Source organism: Eptesicus fuscus, chromosome 21 (assembly GCF_027574615.1).
Source record: "Eptesicus fuscus isolate TK198812 chromosome 21, DD_ASM_mEF_20220401, whole genome shotgun sequence".
NCBI classification, from domain to species: Eukaryota; Metazoa; Chordata; class Mammalia; order Chiroptera; family Vespertilionidae; genus Eptesicus; species Eptesicus fuscus.
In genome coordinates, this window is record NC_072493.1 from 43,086,697 (window position 1) to 43,104,770 (window position 18,074).

Consider the following 18,074-nt stretch of genomic DNA (forward strand, 5'->3'; position numbering starts at 1 on the left):
ACGATTTATAGTATCTTTGATATCAAACAAATGAGGTACTCCAGAGAAGTACACTGAGTGGCCAGATTATGATGCGTTCAGAGATCATAATCATCTGGCCACGCAGTGTATTCTAGAGGCCCGATTCACGAAAATGTGTGCAAGAGTAGGCCTTCCTTCCCCCGGCTGCTGGCACCAGCTGCCCTCTGGACGCCTGCAGGCACCCGGGACCCAGGCTGGCTTCCCTCCGCCCCGGCTTCATCAGGAAGGACGTCCGGAATGACTTCCGGAAGACGTCCACTCTAATTAGCATATTACCCTTTCATTATGATAGATACACTTCTGTTATATCCATGAGTATTTTCCTATGTAAAATGTATTTTTAAAATACACATTTATTGTTATTATTTTTTAATCTTCATCCAAGGGTATTTTTCCATTGATTTTTAGAGAGAGTGGAAGACAAAGGGAAAGACAGAGAAATACCGATGCGAGAGAAACAAATCGATTGGTTGCCTCCTGCAGGAGCCCGCAACCAAGGTACCTGCCCTTGACCAGAATGGAACCCGGGACCTTTTGGGTCCGCAGGCCGGCGCTCTATCCGCTGAGCCAAACCGGCTAGGGCTAAACATATTGTTAATGGCTACTTACTACCCCAGTCATTCTATAAACCTGGCCACGAGGGTGGTTTGCCTAACACTTCCCAAGCCCCTGACAGCCCTGTTTAGCCCCCAAGGCCCTTCCCGCTGGGCCCCTGCTTCTGGTCTCCCCCCACCCCCCACCCCTCACCCTGCCTCCGGCGGCAGCCACCCCCTGGTCACCCTTTCAAGACCTCCTCCTGCAGTTCACTCTGCTGCCCCCAGGGGGCGCGCAGCCCCTGGCACTCGCCTGGGGTAAAGCCTCAGTCGGGTCCGGCCGGCCGGCCGCCCGCTCGGCTGCCTCTCCGCCAAGCTCTCCGAGAATCAAAGAAGCGACAACCTGCTGGGGGCGAGCTCAGACTCTGATTCCGAGGGGGCGTCTCGGGGATCCGCCTCGGAGCCGGTCAGTGCGGGACGCCCCTACCACGTCCACCCGCGCCGGCCTCGGCCCGCTCACCTGCTGGGAAGGCGGGGGCTCCAGGGAGGAGGGAGAGTAGAGGGCGGGAGCGGGGTTTGGCCGCCGGACTTCTGCTCCCCCGCGGGCGTTCACCACCCTCCCCGCCCCGCCCCGACTCCGGCGTCTGGGTCCCTAAATTCGTGGGAAGGGAGATGGGGGGCGGGGGGCTCGGAAGTCTAGGTCCAGAGGTGAAGGGTGCTGGCGGCGGGAACAGCCGCCTGGGTCGCGGAGAGGTCAGGAGTTGGGGGCCAAGACGACTGCACCCCCCTTTACCTGCCGCCGACGCGCGAGTCTGGAGAAGACCGGTTGCTCCTGCGGGCACTCGCGGGGGCGGGGGGGAGGGGGGTGCCGTGCGCGAGGCCAGGCTCCACGGAAGCCAGGGCTTTGGGGCCAGAAGCAGTTTGGATCTCTCGCTGCAGCAGGAAGGCGATGTAGGCAATTCCCCTGAGGATGCTGGGCTCCGAGGTGCCCCCTCCAGACCCCCAGCCCAGCCCAGCCCAGCCCAGCCCCCGCCCCCGCCCCCGCCCCCCCTCCCCGCTCATTCACTCGCCTGGGCTCTTGGCCCGTCTCTCCGAAGGGTCCCGCCTCCCCCACGGTTTCCGGAATCTGCAGCGGGCTGAGCTGTGTGCTTCGGGGAGAAGCGCGGGTCACCTCTTCCCAACCCTGCCCACCCGGCATCCCTGACTCCCCGGAGCATCTTGTCTCCAAGCTTCCTCTTTGGGGTCGCGTGTTCCTGGGCAGCCGGGGCCTGGGGAGGGGAGAGAGGAGCCGGCGGCAGGCTCAGTGGCTACCTGTGGACTGAGGTAAGGGGAGGCCCACGATGGGAACCAGGCGGCCTGTTTCAGAGCTGAGGCTCTAACCACTGTGCATCAAGGTTCAACGCGGCGTAAACCACCCGAAGCCGGGCGGTTCTGGAGCAGATTTACCTAAGGCGCGTGATGGCACAGGACACAGAGACTAGGAGATGAGGCGGGTACCGGCGGAAATCAGCATGTGGCCAAGTGCATTTCAAACCGGTGGGCAAACATGAATTATTCAGTGATTGGGGTGGAAGAACTGGCAAGACAGCTGAGGGGGAAATCATGCTCCTTATGTCAAAATGCATTTCACATGGGCCAAGGGTCACAATGTGAAAACTGAAAGCATAACTCACTAGAAATCAATATGGGTGGCCCAGCCGGTGGCTCGGTGGTTGAGCCTCAACCTATGAACCAGGAGGTCAGGGCAAATGCAGGGGTTGCGGGCTCCATCCCCAGTGGGGGGCGTGCAGGAGGCAGCTGGTCCATGATTCTCTCTCATCATGGATGTTTTTCTCTCTCCCTCTCCCTTCCTCTCTGAAATCAATAAAAAATATATTTAAAAATAAATAAATATGGGTGAACATTTCTACAATCGTGGCACCCAGAAGGGCTTCCTAAGAATAACATGAAAGCCAGAATCCATAAAAGAAAAGTTTGATACGTTCAACTATATAAGAACAAAATCTCTGGGCCCTGGCCGGATAGCTCAGTTGGTTAGAGCATCGTCCCAATACCCCAAGGTTTCGGGTTCTATCTCCGGTTAGGGCATATACAAGGAGCAATCAATGAATGCATGAATAAGTGGAATAACAAATCTCTCCCTCTCCCTCTCTCTCTTTCTCATATTTTCTTTTAAATTTAATATTTATTTATTTATTTAAGTTTTGTTTTTATATATTTATTTTTTAAAAATATATTTTTATTGATTTCAGAGAGGAAGGGAGAGAGAGAGAGAGAGAGAGAGAGAGAGAGAGAGAGAGAGAGAAACATCCATGATGAGAGAGAATCATTGATCGGCTGCCTCCTGCATGCTCCCCACTGGGGACCAAGCCCACAACCCTGGCACGTGCCCCTGACCGGGACCCTTCAGTCCGCAGGCTGACACCCCATCCACCGAGCCAGACCAGCTAGGGCTTATATGTTTCTTTTTGATAGGTTCTGGGGGCAAGGTGCTATTATTAACCAAACACCTCATATATTAGTCTCAATTTGTGTTTCTCAGACTACACAGCCCATGTAAATTTAAACCAAAATCCCATGTGAGTGATGGTTTGGGGTTACGAATTCTCAAAAACAGACAGCACTTCCCTCCTATCAGGACCTATTTAACTCGATTTCAGAGGACAGAGCCCCCCAACTTTCTGTGTGCGGGGGTTTCCTTTTCTTTCATGGCCCCAAGGCTCTGTCTGTTGTTGTTGTTAATCCTCACTGGAGGATATTTTTCCATTGATTTTTAGAGAGAGGAGGAGGGGGGGGGGGGGGGGAGAGACACAGAGAGAGAAACACCAGGGTTGGGGATCGAGCCTGCAAGCCTTCAGTCAAGTCGATGCTCTATCCACTGAGCCCAGTCGGCTAGGGCGCGAGGCTCTGTCTTCACCTGCCTTTTCCTTTCCTTTCCTTTCCTTTCCTTTCCTTTCCTTTCCTTTCCTTTCCTTTCCTTTCCTTTCCTTTCCTTTCCTTTCCTTTTCTTTTCTTTTCACCAAACTCTCTAAGTTACCAGAGTGTGACAATTGCCTCAAAGCAGTTACTAGCTTTAACATTTGCTTATCTATCTGAATTCAAGCTTAGGCTTCATTTTTGGCCTCTTAAAAACTTTCTCTTAATTTCTTTTAAGCTCTCCTATGCACTTAAAGAGGATTGTTAAAATGTATTTTATTTGTATTTTTGAGTCCTATAATGGGGTGTGCTTGTCTGCTTTGTTTTATTGTCACATTGCCCCAGATGACGTCCTCCTGGGGGCTTTTCCCATCTGTGCAGGCGGCCTCTGCGTTGCCCACCATTCCTGCCAGGTACCTGCAGGCCCCGGGCCACCTGAATAAACACACAGGCTGTTGTGTAAAGTGTTAAGTCCTTTGGTAGACTTGGCAAAGTCATCAACTATCCCAAGTATTTAAGAGATATGTGAGGAGGTCACCAAGTAGGTATTTCACCGCTTTGCCATGATCAGGGAATTCTCCATTTTTTGAGCAAATTGTCCCAGTTTTCTTACAGGAAGCACCGGGCAGAGGGGATCCGGGATTCTAGCATTTGAATTGAACAGAGTCCAGGGAAGGCAAGACTGGGAGTTGGACACTTTTTAAAAAATATATATTTTTTTATTGATTTTTTACAGAGAGGAAGGGAGAGGGATAGAGAGTTAGAAACATCGATCAGCTGCCTCCTGTACATACTGGGGATGTGCCCGCAACCAAGGTACATGCCCTTGACCAGAATCGAACCTGGGACCCTTCAGTCCATAGGCCGACGCTCTATCCACTGAGCCAAACCAGTTAGGGCCACTTTTTTTTTTTTTATGACAAAAGTACGTTTTCACGGAACTGACTTTGCCACCACCACTTTGCCCCAGTTTCACGGGGACCAGGGCCTACACAGACCAACCTCAGGAGGAGGTAGCCCAGGAGAGGCAGTGCCAGCAGTCAACAGCCGACTGCTGGAAGTCAAAGAGCACCCGTGTGATGAGCGAAAAGTGTGGGAGATTCGAGGAATGACTATGCTCATCTCCATCAGCCAGAAAAACAGGAGACTTTGGGTCCAGTTACATTAGCAATTCCTACATTTACCTCTTTTTAAATATATATATATATATTTCTTTATTGATCTCAGAGAGAAAGGGAGAGAGAGAAAAACATCCATGATGAGAATCATTGATCGGCTGCCTCCAGCACATCCCCGACTGGGGATGGAGCCCGCAACCCGGGCATGTGCCCTTGGCCGGAATGCCAACGCTCTATCCGCTGAGCCAAACAAGCCAGGGCACATTTACCCCTTTTCATGTCAATTTGCCGGCCAGGGAGTTTCACTTTGAAAAACCTGTGATGTGCCCTGGCCGGTCAGTGGCTAGAGCGTCAGCCTGGGGACCAAAGGGTCTCGGGTTCGATTTCTGGTCAAGGGCACGTCCCTCAACTGCAGGTCCCCCAGCCCTGGTAGGGGCGTGTGTGTCTGTGTGAGGAACCAATTGGAATGCCTCACGTGGCTGTTCCTCTCTCTCTCCCTCCCCCTTCCCCCCTCCCTGCCACCCTCTCTGGAAGTCAATGGGGGGAGAAATCCTCCGCTGAGGATGAAAACAACAACAACAAACAGTGACATCATGCCAAATGAGCCAAGTCTTTATTTCCAAGAGGAATCACTCACATGGCGGGGAGCTTGTCTTTCTGGTTACCTATTTTTATTCATCTTCTTCAGGCTTTGCCCCACGTGAAGCCGAGGACGGGTCTTCTGTTTCTCCTCTTTGACGTCATCCTTGAAGAAGTCGGTGTCCCTGTGGTGCAGCGTGGAGTCTGGTGGAACCTTGGTCAGGAGGATGTACACGGCGTAGACGGGGATGGGCAGGATGGTGAGGACGGTGAGCAGCGTGAGCAACACCTTCCCCCACGGCGGGTATCTGTGCAGCACTTCGTTCGACTGCGGAGAGAAGGGGGGGCGGTTATCCGAAGTCAGGGGCGAAAGACGGGGGGAGGAGGTGAACTAAGGCAAGAGGCGGGATAACGGAATCCCCAGGGAAGGAGGTGATTGGGTCCCAGAGGCAAGAGTGGGTTGGAAAGTCTGTCCCCACTCCCTAGGGGGGGGGTCTGGGGTCTGGGGCCTGGGGTCTGGGGTCTGGGGTCTGGGGTCTGCGGAGGGAGGCTCACAATGCTTGAGTTCCAGGCCATGTAAGTGATGGGCCTCACATAGAGATGAATCAGGATGATTAAAAACAGGATCAGCAGCACAAATGGAGACACAAAGCACCATAGCAGGCGGTAAACGGAGGAGATGGGGCGGCCCAATATGATGATCAGGTCTGCGTGGAACCTGGGAGGAAGGGCCGCAGGCTTTAGAAGGGCCCTTCAGGCCTTCCCCAGCTTTGGGGGAGGGGTCAGCCCAAACCTAGCCTCAGGAAGACCCCTTCACATGTCTTGGACCTTTCTGTTTTCATCTCCAGACCAGTCTTCTTACCTCTAACCCATCCCTTTTCAGGCTCATTTCTGTCCCAGCCCCAGAATTAAAAAAAATAAAATAAAAAAATTTCACCTTCAGGATAAAGCCAAGTTCCTAAATGTAGTTTCTTTAAGCCCATGTACCCCGCTATCTGTAGTACACCTTCTTTTTTTAAAATATATTTTATTGATTTTTTTACAGCAAGGAAGGGAGAGGGATAGAGAGTTAGAAACATTGGCGAGAGAGAAGCTCCGATCAGCTGCCTCCTGCACACCCCTACTGGGGAGGTGCCCACAACCAAGGTACATGCCCTTGACCGGAATCAAACCTGGGACCCTTGAGTCTGCAGGCTGACGCTCTATCCACTGAGCCACACCGGTTCGGGCTTTAGTGCACCTCCCGAAGTGCATTACATACGCAGGTTGCCTAGAATGCTCATCTCTTTCCCTTGATAAACTCCCCTCCACCTGCCCAGATACTGGGTAGGCGTCCCCTCACTGCCTGACTCTGCGGCCCTCGATTGCTAACCTCCTTCCTGCGTTTCTCCAGCAGCCTCGGCTGCCTCGGCCAGAGGCTGACCAGGTACCTGCCCAGGGATCTGCTTCTACGCCTTCCTCTTTGGACTCTGAGAGCAGAAGCTACCTGTACTTTCTCCCGGCATCCGCAGGACGCGCTGCGAGGCCTGCTTGGAACGTGGGAGGCCCTGAGAAATAGTCGAGCGGGAGTGAGTGTGTGGGCGAGTGGGCGTGATGCCGAGAGCCACTGTCCCCTGGAAACGCCGCCGCCCGTGGATGGCACGGGGATGCTCCCAGGTGAGTTGTGCATCGGAATCCCGGCTTAGGGCTTCTGTTTCCGTGCGGCCAGGTCTGAAGTGGGGCCTGAGGGCCCGCGTTTCTAATGAGCTCCCAGGCGGGAGAAGCGAGGGCTCACATGCTCCAGATGTCCAGGCTGCCCTGGTGGAAAGTAGGGCTCGGGGTCCCCTAGGACTGGCTACGGACTGTTCACCACTTTGCCATTTTACGTCTATTTTCTCCCCAAACCAGCCCATGTCTGTCTCCTTCCCACCCTCCTGGGAGCTGTCCACAGCCCTGGGATCAGAGCGGGCGGGGCCCACGCTCCCTGAGGGCGCCTAGAAGGAGAGCCTGGGCTCGGGACGTCACCTCCGGGCCCCGTAGATCCAGGCCATGGACACGTTCTCCAAGATGAGGATTGAGAAGAGGGGCAGGGACGCCCAGTAGTCGTCCAGCAGGTTCACGTAGTAGCTGCCCGAGGGCTGCACGAAGAAGAAGCTGCCCAGGGACATGGACGTGCAGACACCCACTGGAGGGGGAAAAACCAGACCCGGATCAAGGTCAGAATTCAAGCTGGGCTGCGCGAGTCCTGGTGGGGTCAAGCTAAGCCGTGGCCATCGGGGAGGGCGGGGCCAGAGGTCAGAGCACCTGTGAGCAGCGTGGTGTGTCTCCTCAGGAAGGAGAAGGTGTCCTGGAGAGGGGTGATGATGCCCTGCAGGATCCCTTGCATGGTGCTGAGCCCCGTGGTCACCAGAAACAGGAAGATGATGATGGCCCAGAAGGTGGATCCAGAAAACACAGCGACGATTTCAGTAAATACCACAAAGGCCACACCTGGCCCCTCCATCACCTGGAAGTGAAAGGAAAGGAAGGGGAGGGGCGGGATCCACGGCCTGTAGAGTCCTAACTCGGCTCCTGTCCCCGCCCCCAGGAGATCATCTGTAGCACGGTTAGTGACATTTTAATGAGGACTTCCTCCTGCGACAGCTGCTGGTCTAGCATCTCTCTGGCGTTGCGCGCAACAGGCTAATATGAACTCTGGCGCTTGGTGCTGCAGAGCCTACAATTGCCACATCACAACCTTGCTTGGTTGTCCAGGATGCTGCTCAGAATTGCCTCCCTGGATTCTACAGACACCTAAGGAGAGCTGGAGTTTCCAGTGCGCTGGGGGATGGGAGGGGAACTACTCTAGGACCCCTCCCCCCCACCTTACCTACCTCCTTTAATTGCTCAGATAAGTCACAGTTGGACAGGTAGGGCAGGGCCACGATTTTGGCGCGTTCGGGGAGGTTGCCAAACCACCTGGGGTAGGTGTAGCTCATATGCTGATACAGACTCTCTGGGAGCCGGAGCTCAGGAGGCAGCACCCCCGCAGTGACCAGATTCATCACTCTCTCCGCATTCCTGGGGGCAGGAGGGAGTGGAATCGTGTGAAATCATTGGGGCCTTTAGGATAACGTCTCTCATGTTCTAGAGGAGGAGGGAAGTCACTAGCTTGGTCTCTGATCTGTGGTTTTTCCCGAGGGCAGGGATGATAGTCTGATTCAGCATTGGCTACGTTTCCGGAACCCAACACACGGGTTGGTAGATAGGAGATGCTTTGTAAAGAAATGTCTGATACGCATTTTTGAAATGAACGCCACGGGAGATGAAAATAGGGACTAGGCAGGGGACATATGTAATACTTTCAACAATAAAGAATTATTTTTAAAAAAAGAAAATAGGGCCCTAGCTGGTTTGGCTCAATGAATAGAGCGTCAGCCTGTGGACTGAAGAGTCCTGGGTTCAATTCCAGCCAAGGGCAGATGCCTGGGTGGCGGGCTTGATCCCCAATTGGTGGGAATGCAGGAGGCAGCCAATCAGTGGTTCTCTCTCATCATTGATGTTTCTATCTCTCTCTCCCTCTCCCGTCCTCTCTGAAATCAATAAAATATATTTTTAAAAAATAAAAAAGAAAATAGGAAATAGGCTATGGGGGTTTGTGCTGTGGGCTTTTTTTTTTTTTTTTTTTTTTTTTTGTCTACTGGTTGAAGGAATCCCCTAATTTTTCCGTGGCAGTCTCCAGTGAAGAATGGGGCAAACACACCTTTGAAAACATCCAAGTTTGGGGTTTTCTTCGTTTAGAAAGGCAGCTCGTAAAGAGATAGACTCAAATGTTTCTAAAGTTTAGGGTGCTCAAATTTGAGGGACCCATGTTGACTGAGCCAACATCCCTGAGGGATGGGGGCCTAGACCAGAGTCCTATGCGCTATTTCTAAGACTTGGGTCCTTGTGGTGCTGTCCGTATGAAAGGGTGGGCTCACTTCAGGTAACATTTTTCACTGTTTTCTGTGGCCAAGTAGCCCATCGTGGCGAATACAAACACCGTGGCCGTCACCGAGATAACCAGGTTGAGAAGAGCCACAGCGGAGGCGTCCATGATGCAGTTGTTGGACCGAGGGATGTAGGAACTGATCGCAGTGAAGCTCCCGAAGCCGGAGCCCATGGACAGGAAGAGATGGTTCCCTGTCCGGCGCCACACGTCCACCGAGTACAGGGCTGGCACCTGAGGAGGAGAAGTGCCATGAACGGGGGGGGTCTAGGAGGGCCTCTCCCAGACGACACAGTCCCCGATACCGGCCCTGGGACAAGAGGATTAATGGGGGACACCTCACCTGGGCGGCCAACAAACTCTTGATCCCAAAGTCTGCCCCTTTCAGCATGAGACTCCGGATCAGGACACAGACAAAGATGATGTAGGGAAGGAGTACGGAAACATACAGCATCTGGGTAGGAAGTATGGTTCTTCAAAGGAAGTTCAGCAAAGGCAAAGGTTGGGACAGTAGGATCAAGACTATTGGGAATTAGAGGTCAGATGAGGAGAAATGAGACGTTGGAGTGGCTGGTTTGGCTCAGTGGCTAGAACGTCAGCCCACAGACCAAAGGGTCACGGGCTCGATTCCCAGTCATGGGCATGTACCTTGGTTACAGGTTCAATCCCGGCCCTGGTCGGGGCAGGAGCGGGAGGCTACTAATCGATGTGTCTCTCTCACATTGATGTTTCTCTCTTTCTGTCTCTCCTCTCTCTCCCTCCCCTTCCACTCTCTCTAAAAATCATTGGGAAAAAATATCCTATAAAAAAGCTGTGGGACATTTACACAATGGAATACTATGTAGCTGTAAAAAAGAGGGATCTCTTACCCTTTGAGACAGCATGGATGGACCTAGAGACTATTATGCTAAGTGAAATAAGCCAATCTGAGAAAGACAATATCACATGATCTCACTTATTTATAGAATCAAAGAACAAAATAACACCCAAAGCATGGAGGATGGGACAGACTGACATACCTCAATGTGGGGGTGGGAGGACAAAAAAGATAAACCAAATAACTTATATACTTATATGCATAGCCCATGGACACAGGCAATAGGGTGGTGAAGACCTGAGGGGTGGGTAGGGGCTGGGCAAAGGGGGGTAGTGGTAGGGAAATGGGAGACATCTGTAATACTATCAACAATAAAAAATATATATTAAAAATGATGTTTTTTTTATTAATATACTAGAGGCCCAGTGCACAAAATTCATGCACGGGGGGTGGGGGTGGGGGTGGGGTTCCTCAGCCCAGCCTGCACCCTCTCCAATCCGGGACCCCTCGGGGGATGTTCAACTGCCAATGTAGGCCCGATCCCTGTGTCGGACATCCTTCTCGCAATCCAGGACCACTGGCTCCTAACCGCTCACCTGCCTGCCTGCCTGATCGCCCCTAACTGCCCTCCCCTGCTGGCCTGGTCGCCCCTAACCGCCTCTGCCTTGGCCCCTGCCACCGTGGCTTTGTCCGGAAGGACGTCCAGATGGATGTCTGGAAGACATCCGGTCTAATTAGCATATCAGCCTTTTATTAGTATAGACATCTCTAGGCAAGAACATTTCAAATAAAAAATCAGGTTAAAAAAATATATCCTCACTCCTCAGGTGAGAATTTTTTAAAAAGCCCAGCTGAGCCCTAGCTGGTTTGGCTCAATGGATAGAGCGTCAGCCTGCGGACTGAAGGGTCTCAGATTCGATTCCAGCCAAGGGCAGATTCCTGGGTTGCAGGCTTGATCCCCAGTGGGGGGTGTGCAGAAGGCAGCTGATCAGTGATTCTCTCTCATCATTGATGTTTCTATCTCTCTCCTTCTCCCTTCCTCTCTAAAATCAATAAACATACATACACACACACACACACACACACATGTGTGTGTGTGTGTGTGTGTGTGTATAAAAGCCCAGCTGATGTGGCTCAGTGGTTGAGCATCGACCTATGAACCAGGAGATCACAGTTCAATTCTCGGTCAGGGCACAGGTTGTGGGCTTGATCTCCAGTAGGGGGTGTGCAGGAGGCATCCAACCAATGATTCTCTCTCATCATTGATGTTTCTCTCTCTTATCCTCTCCCTTCCTCTCTGAAATCAATAAGAATATATTTTAAAAAAAGAAGTTGGGGACCTATAGGCATCAGATTTGGAGAATAATAGGGGTCTCAGGTAGAAAGGAGTCCTTCAGATGAGTAAGTTAGAGGGTAACTCACCTTCCCAGTGGACTTGAGCCCTTTAATCATAGAGATGCAGATAATTAACCAGGTCACAAGTAGAGAGATACAGAGATGCATGACTGGGAGCCCACCCAACTCAATTTCATCTGTGGTCTTCAGTACATGCCGGTACCAGAAGTATGTGGTGGATGTTGTCCGTGAACATTCGGGATCTGAGGTGAACTGGCCATGGAGGAAACTGCAAACCCAGATACCTCCCCTTCTTTTCCTCCACCCCCTCCTTCCCATCCCATTTCATCATCCATCTGCTTGTCCATCTCTCTCAATGACCTTCTTCTTCCTTCATCCCCCTTTCCTTTTCTCAGCCCTCCCACTTGCCCTTTCCTCTCCTCCCTTCTCACCAAAAGTACTGGCGTTGTTCAGTAAGGGGCACAACGCCCACGGCAGTGGAGACTGGAAAGACTGAACCAAATAGTAGAGACTCCAAGCCATGAGCACACTATAGTACAAGCCCACGATGAAGCACACCTAGGGACCATGAAGAATTCTGGAGGCGGGGGAAGAAAGGCAGGCCAACAGAAGGGAGGGGATTTGACAGAGGATTGGGGAACTGAAGGGACTTGACCCACTGAAATGAAATCATGGGACCCATTCCAGGACAAGGGTGGGGATAGGGTTCGGTGTGAAGGGTAAGCCTGGGCAGCCCAGGGCTCCTCACCATGAAGCTGCTATACCCCACACCACCAAACCAGGGGCTCATGTTCTTCCACACACCGATGCTGCCCTGATGCATCCTCTGACCAACTGCTATCTCCATCACGAGGAGAGGAACTCCGACCAAAACCAGCATAAAGATGTAGATGATGATAAAACTCCCTGTGCAGGGGATTCAGGAGGGCCTCTGAGGACCATCTGGTTTTTTAGCCCCTGGACTTTTTTGGGAGTCCAGGAAAACACATTCCCTATCAGTGACCTCCCTCAGGGCCAAGGGCATCAGGCTTCAACTATTTCCACATCCTCACAGTCCCAGGTGTCCAGTCCCTTATCCCCCAGTTCCTAGAAGACCCAGATACCTAGTTTCTACTCCAACTCCTGACCCAGACCTCCAGCCCCACCTTACGAACCCAAGTATTCAGACATCCTGCTCTCACCCTCCCATGGCTCTGTATATTCACATACTTGGCTCTTGCCCCATTCAGGACCCCAAATCCTCATCCCCTACATATCTCAGAGACCCCAGAGAATCCAGAACAAGCCTCTGGCTCCTTGACCCTTCATGGGTTCAAGATTCCTCCTCCCCAGGCTTACCACCTCCGTTGTGAAGACACAGGTAAGGAAAGCGCCAGATGGTGCTCAGCCCCACAGAGTAGCCCACCTGGGCCATGAGGTACTCAACCTTATTGGCCCAGGATGGTCGGTCAGTGAGGGATTCATCCTTTGGCTCTTCTTTGTCTATGGCCTCCGGTGTTTTCTCAATATCTTCATCAAACCAATCCGTACTCTGTTCCTCCCCGTTCAGTTCCTCAGTAGGCAACTCCGTGGCGTTTTTGACTGGGGGAGCTGAGGTAGTAGCAATCTCAGCCTTGGAATTGGAAGCTCTGGCAATCACGGGTTTGAAGTCGAGAGATCTAGACATCTGGGGTTTCTCATCCGGGGGCTCCGTGTTTTTGACGACGCTCGTCATTCTGAGTCGGCTCTAGGTCCTGCTTCTGCAAGGATGGGGCCTCCTTCCTTCTTGACCTGAAGGACATCAAGAACCTTAACATTTCGCTGTGTGAGTTACGGAAGGACCAGACTAACCTTACAAGAACCCTGAGGCTTGCCCGGCCGGCGTGGCTTAGTGGTGGAGCATTTCATTGACCTATGAACCAAGAGGTCATGGTTCGATTTCCGGTCAGGACACATGCCCGGGTTGCGGGCTTGATCCCCAGTGTAGGGTGTGCAGGAGGCAGCCGATCAATGATTCTCTCTCATCACTGATGTTTCTCTCCCTCTCCCTTCCTCTCTGAAGTCAATAAATATATATATATTTTTAAGAAGGGATTACAAGAGAGGACTATGAACAATTATACACACACAAAAAAAATGGACAATCTAAATAAAATGGAAAACTCATAGAAACAGAAAATTTACCAAGACTAAGTCACAAAGAAATAGCAAATCTGACTCAACATACTAGGCAGGAGACTAAATCAGTAATTTAAAAAATCTCTGTGGCCACCCCCTCCCCCCGCAAATCTCCCAACAAAGGAAAGCCCTGGACCTAATGGCTTCGCTGAATGCCAAACAGTTAAAGAAAGACTAATATCCATCTTCCTCAAACTTTTATCAAAAATGAAGGAGGAGGAAACATTTTCTAACTCATTTTATAAGGCCAGCATTACCCTGATAGAAAAGCCGAAGACACTATAAGAAAACTACAGACCAATCTCCCTGATAAACAGAGATGCAAACACCCTATACAAAATACTGGCAAACTAAATTCAGCAGCATATTAAAGGGATAATACACCATGACAACATGGGATTTATTCCTGAAACACAGGATGATTCAACACATGAAAATTTATCCGTGTATTGTAACTATCTATATACATTGAGTGGCCAAATTATTATGATCTCTGAACACATAATAATCTGGCCACTCAGTGGATATCCTATATAATAAAAGGCTAATATGCAAATTGTTCCCTTGACCAGGAGTTCAACCAGCAGGCAGGCCGGCCAACCACCCATGTCCCCTCCCCCTGGCCAGGCTGGCCGGACCCCACCCATGCACGAATTCATGCACTGGGCCTCAATATACATACACACACACACTACCGTTTTGGCCCAATCTCTGCAGGTCAGGCTGAGGGACCCCACCTGCCGGAGGGACCCTGCTCACTCAGCAGATGCCCTTCCGGCCCCCGGCACCACCCCAGGTGCGGCCGGCGGGGGAGGGACTGCGGGAGGTTGGCTCCAGGGCATGTCCGGCCCTTCTCACCCAGCCCCACCCCACCAGCCACCTCCTAATTAATTTCCTTTCAATGTGCACAAATCTGTGCACCGGTCCTTTAGTGTTAACAGAATGAAGAATTAAAATAATCTAAATAGATGCATAAAAAGGATTTGACATAATCCAACATGCTCTCATGATAAACACATTCAAAAAGTATGAATCAAAGGAAACTACCTCAACATAATAAAAGCCATCTATGAAAACCCACAGCAGTTTTATTTTTTAAATATATATTTTTATTGATTTCAGAGAAGAAGGGAGAGAGAGAGAGAGGGATAGAAACATCAATGATAAGAGAGAATCATTGATCGGTTGCCTCCTGCACATCCCACGCTGGGGATCGAGCCCGCAACCTGGGCATGTGCCCTGACCGGGAATCGAACCATGACCTTCTGGTTCATAGGTTGATGCTCAACCACTGAGCCACACTGGCTGGGCAACTTACAGCAGTTTTTAAAGAAAGAAAAGAAAACACACAGCAAACATTTTAGTCAATGGTGAAATACGGGGGGCTTTTCCTTCTAAGAACAGGAACAAGGCAAGGAGGCCTGTGTTCACCACTGCTATTCACTATAGTACTGGAAATTCTGGTCAGAGCAATTAAGCAAAAGGAATAAATAAATGGCATCCAAATTATAGAGAAAGAAGTAAAATTATCTCTGTTCATAGATTATAAGATTCTATATGTAGAAAACCCTAAAGACTGTTTCCCCCCTGCCAAAAAAAAACCCCTGTTAGAACTAATAAATGAATTCAGCAAAGTAGCAAGATACAAAGTTGACACACAAAAAGAAGTTGCATTTCTATATACTAGCAACAAATGATCTGAAAAATTCCCTTTATAATAGCATCAATAGCCAGTGTGGCTCAGTTGGTTGGTCATCGTCCCACGCACTGAAAGATTGCCATTTAGATTCCCAGTCAGGGCACATGCCCGGGTTGCAGGCTTAATCCATGTAGGGGGTGTGCAGAAGGCAGCCAATCAATATGCTGCTCTCACATTGATGTTTCTCTCTCCCTCTTCCTATCCCTTCCTCTCTCTCTAAAAATCGATTAAAAATCTTATAATAGCATCAAAAAGAACAAAATACTTAGAATTTAATCAAGGAGTGAAAGATTTGTACAATGAAAACTATAAAATATTGCTGAAATTAAAGAAGACATAAGTGGAAACACATCCTATGTTCATGAATTGGAAGAGTTAATATTGTTAGCACATCAATACTATCCAGAGTGATCTACAAATTCAATGCAAACCCTACCAAAATCCCAGAGACAGCAATGTTTTTTTATAGAAACAGAAAAATATATCCCCAAATTCAATTGGAATCTATCCTGAGTTGTTTTAGTTCAGATATGAGGCGTGAATTCAAATTATTTTTTTTAAATATGGATATTTAATTATATCTGGCACTTATTAAAGTTCATATATGTCTAGGTATGTTTTGGGCTCTTTAGTCTGTTTCATTGGCCATTTTGTACATCCTTGTTCATTTATCCCACTGTCTTGGTTACTATAGCTTTAGGTAGGTAGGTAGGTAGATAGATAGATAATAGATATACAATCTACAAAACAATTAAATCACACCTATAGAAGGACACATACATAGATTGTAAAACTATAAAGAAGCAATGAAGTAATTACCTTAAATTCAGGATAGTGATTACCGCTAGAGGGGAGGGAAGTAGTGGTGGTGGGAGTGGACCCCTGGGACCTAATGGATGCTGCTGATGTTCTAACTCTTGCCCAGGGTGGTGAGGATGAGAATACCTGCATTTCTTATGGGCCAACGAGGCACCATGGGAGACAGCGTGAAGGCTGGCTTCTGGAGTGAAATATGGGGGGGCTGAGAGAGGTTATGTTGGAGTCAAATCTCCCATGGCTCTTCCTGGAAGTATTCCAGCTAACTCGAAAAAAAAAAAAAAACGGGGGTGGGGGAGTGAACCCTGGCCAGTGTGGCTCAGTTGGTTGGGCGTCGTCCCTTACACCAAAGGTCACTGGTTCAATTCCAGGTCAGGGCACATAGCCAGGCTGCAGGTTTGATCCCTAGTCAGGACGCATGGGGGAGGCACACATCAACATTTCTCTCTCTCATCGATGTTCTCTCTCTCTCTCTCTCTCTCTCTTAAAAAAAAAATCAATACAAAATAGTTTTTTAAAAGGAGGAATGATAAACTCAGAATACCACCATTTAATAATCTCTAATGAATAAATATATCTAGACAATGATCATCAATGGTTGCTAACAGCACAAAAAGAGATATCCTTTTTTTTTTTTTGGTCTCCTGATATAGATATATAAAACCATTCATGAAATATTTTTGCCAGAATACTGAACCTAAAACTAACCAACTTCCTGCTCTAACTACCAATTTATAAGAAGTACAGGGGACAGAAGAATATATTAAATTACACCACAGGGAGGCAATCGGCAAATTCCAAATAGTTGACAACTCCATAAGACGAAGAACCCAGTTTTACCAACAAATACATTGAAAGAGGGAAAAAGAGGGAGAACTATAGATGAAAAGATTCTTAAGAGATATCGCAACGAATTGTAACACATGAATTATATTTGGATGAGGACTCAAACTTTTAAAAACTTATGAGACAGTCCCTGAAATAGTGAAATAAATGTGTTATATTTATTTGGCAATAAAAAGAAATGAAGTGCTGATATATGTTATGCATGGATGAGTCTTGAAAACATTATGCTATGTGAAAGCAGACAGACACAAAAGGACTGCATAGTATATGATTCCATTTCTATGAAATATCCAGTAGAGGCAAATCTATAGAACAAAAAGTAGATCAGTGGTTGTCTTAGGCTGGGTTAGGGGCTGGGGCAGTTGGGGTGATGGCTAAGTGTGGGGTTTCTTTTGGGGGCAATGAAAATGTATTAAAATTGACTGTGGTGATGGGCACCAAACACCTTGAATTGTACACTTCAAATGGGTGAGTTGTATGGGATGTGAATTATATCTCTCAATAAAGCTGTTAAAAAAATAAAGCTACCAGAAAAAAATCGAGACTAACAAGAAAATCTGAATATTGACTGGATATTTGATATTAGGGTTACTCTTATTTATTTTAGGTGTAATACATTTTGTCAGGTGTTCTTTTAAAGTGTTCTTATATTTCAGAGATTTGCTTCAAAGTAATGAGAGGCATGCTGTGGGGTTAGGAGAGATGAAACCGGATTGGTCACAAGTAGGTCTATTGAAGATGGGTGATGAGTTCAAAAGTAACTCGTTGTTATTCTTTTGTATGTGATTGAAATTTTCCAAATAAAAGGTCCAGAAGCCACAATCTTTGTCAGACTCTCCCCCTCACTCATTGGGTGACCCCTCTTTCTGCAGGGTCTCCTGATGAAAACTGAAGATGACAATGCCTGTATTTCCTACCATTCTTGTGAGGAGTCAAAGTGAAGATATGTGCAAGGTACCCTACCAAGGGACGGGGCTTCCTTCTGTCTAACAAGCCAGAGACTTCTCACAGCGGTCCAGAAGGTAACCTGCTCACACACCAGGTGCCAGAAACCGCACTTTACACGGTAAGGACCCCAGACCCACAACAGAAACCAGCCTTCCCCGGGAAGCAGTACCTCAAGATCTTCGTTCGGCTCCCACCGGTTTATCCGGTAAGCCCCTGCTTTTCAATACCTCCCCCACGGGTTCCACTCCCAAAGCTGGGGCTGGAGGTTGGGGGGCAGGAAGGAGGATGAACACCTGGGTTCCCAAAAGGAAGGAGCTTGAAA

The 18,074-nt window shown here is 49.3% G+C and overlaps 1 protein-coding gene across 1 annotated transcript; it reads right to left on the reverse strand.

Moving 5' to 3' along the window:
* Positions 1-5,184: 5,184 nt before the first annotated feature.
* Positions 5,185-18,074, reverse strand: LOC114227365 (orphan sodium- and chloride-dependent neurotransmitter transporter NTT5-like). Its single transcript, XM_028129568.2, has 12 exons — positions 17,922-18,074; positions 12,625-13,056; positions 12,035-12,192; positions 11,718-11,844; positions 11,353-11,528; positions 9,457-9,567; positions 9,106-9,347; positions 8,020-8,206; positions 7,451-7,652; positions 7,172-7,331; positions 5,723-5,885; positions 5,185-5,495 (listed from the first exon to the last, which is right to left on the reverse strand). The coding sequence occupies exons 2-12, from the start codon at positions 12,998-13,000 to the stop codon at positions 5,250-5,252; spliced, it is 2,148 nt and encodes a 715-aa protein (XP_027985369.2). The 5' UTR covers positions 13,001-13,056; positions 17,922-18,074; the 3' UTR covers positions 5,185-5,249.

Bases quoted from the DNA above. Each gene is read 5' to 3' on its own strand.
- LOC114227365 (XM_028129568.2), bottom strand. From the start codon at position 13,000: ATGACGAGCGTCGTCAAAAACACGGAGCCCCCGGATGAGAAACCCCAG. The intron at 9,568-11,352 runs GTGAGTTACCCT...CTTCCTACCCAG, and splicing joins GGCTCAAGTCCACTGGGAAG to ATGCTGTATGTTTCCGTACT. The intron at 8,207-9,105 runs GTGAGCCCACCC...TCCTGCCCCCAG, and splicing joins AGTGAAAAATGTTACCTGAA to GAATGCGGAGAGAGTGATGA.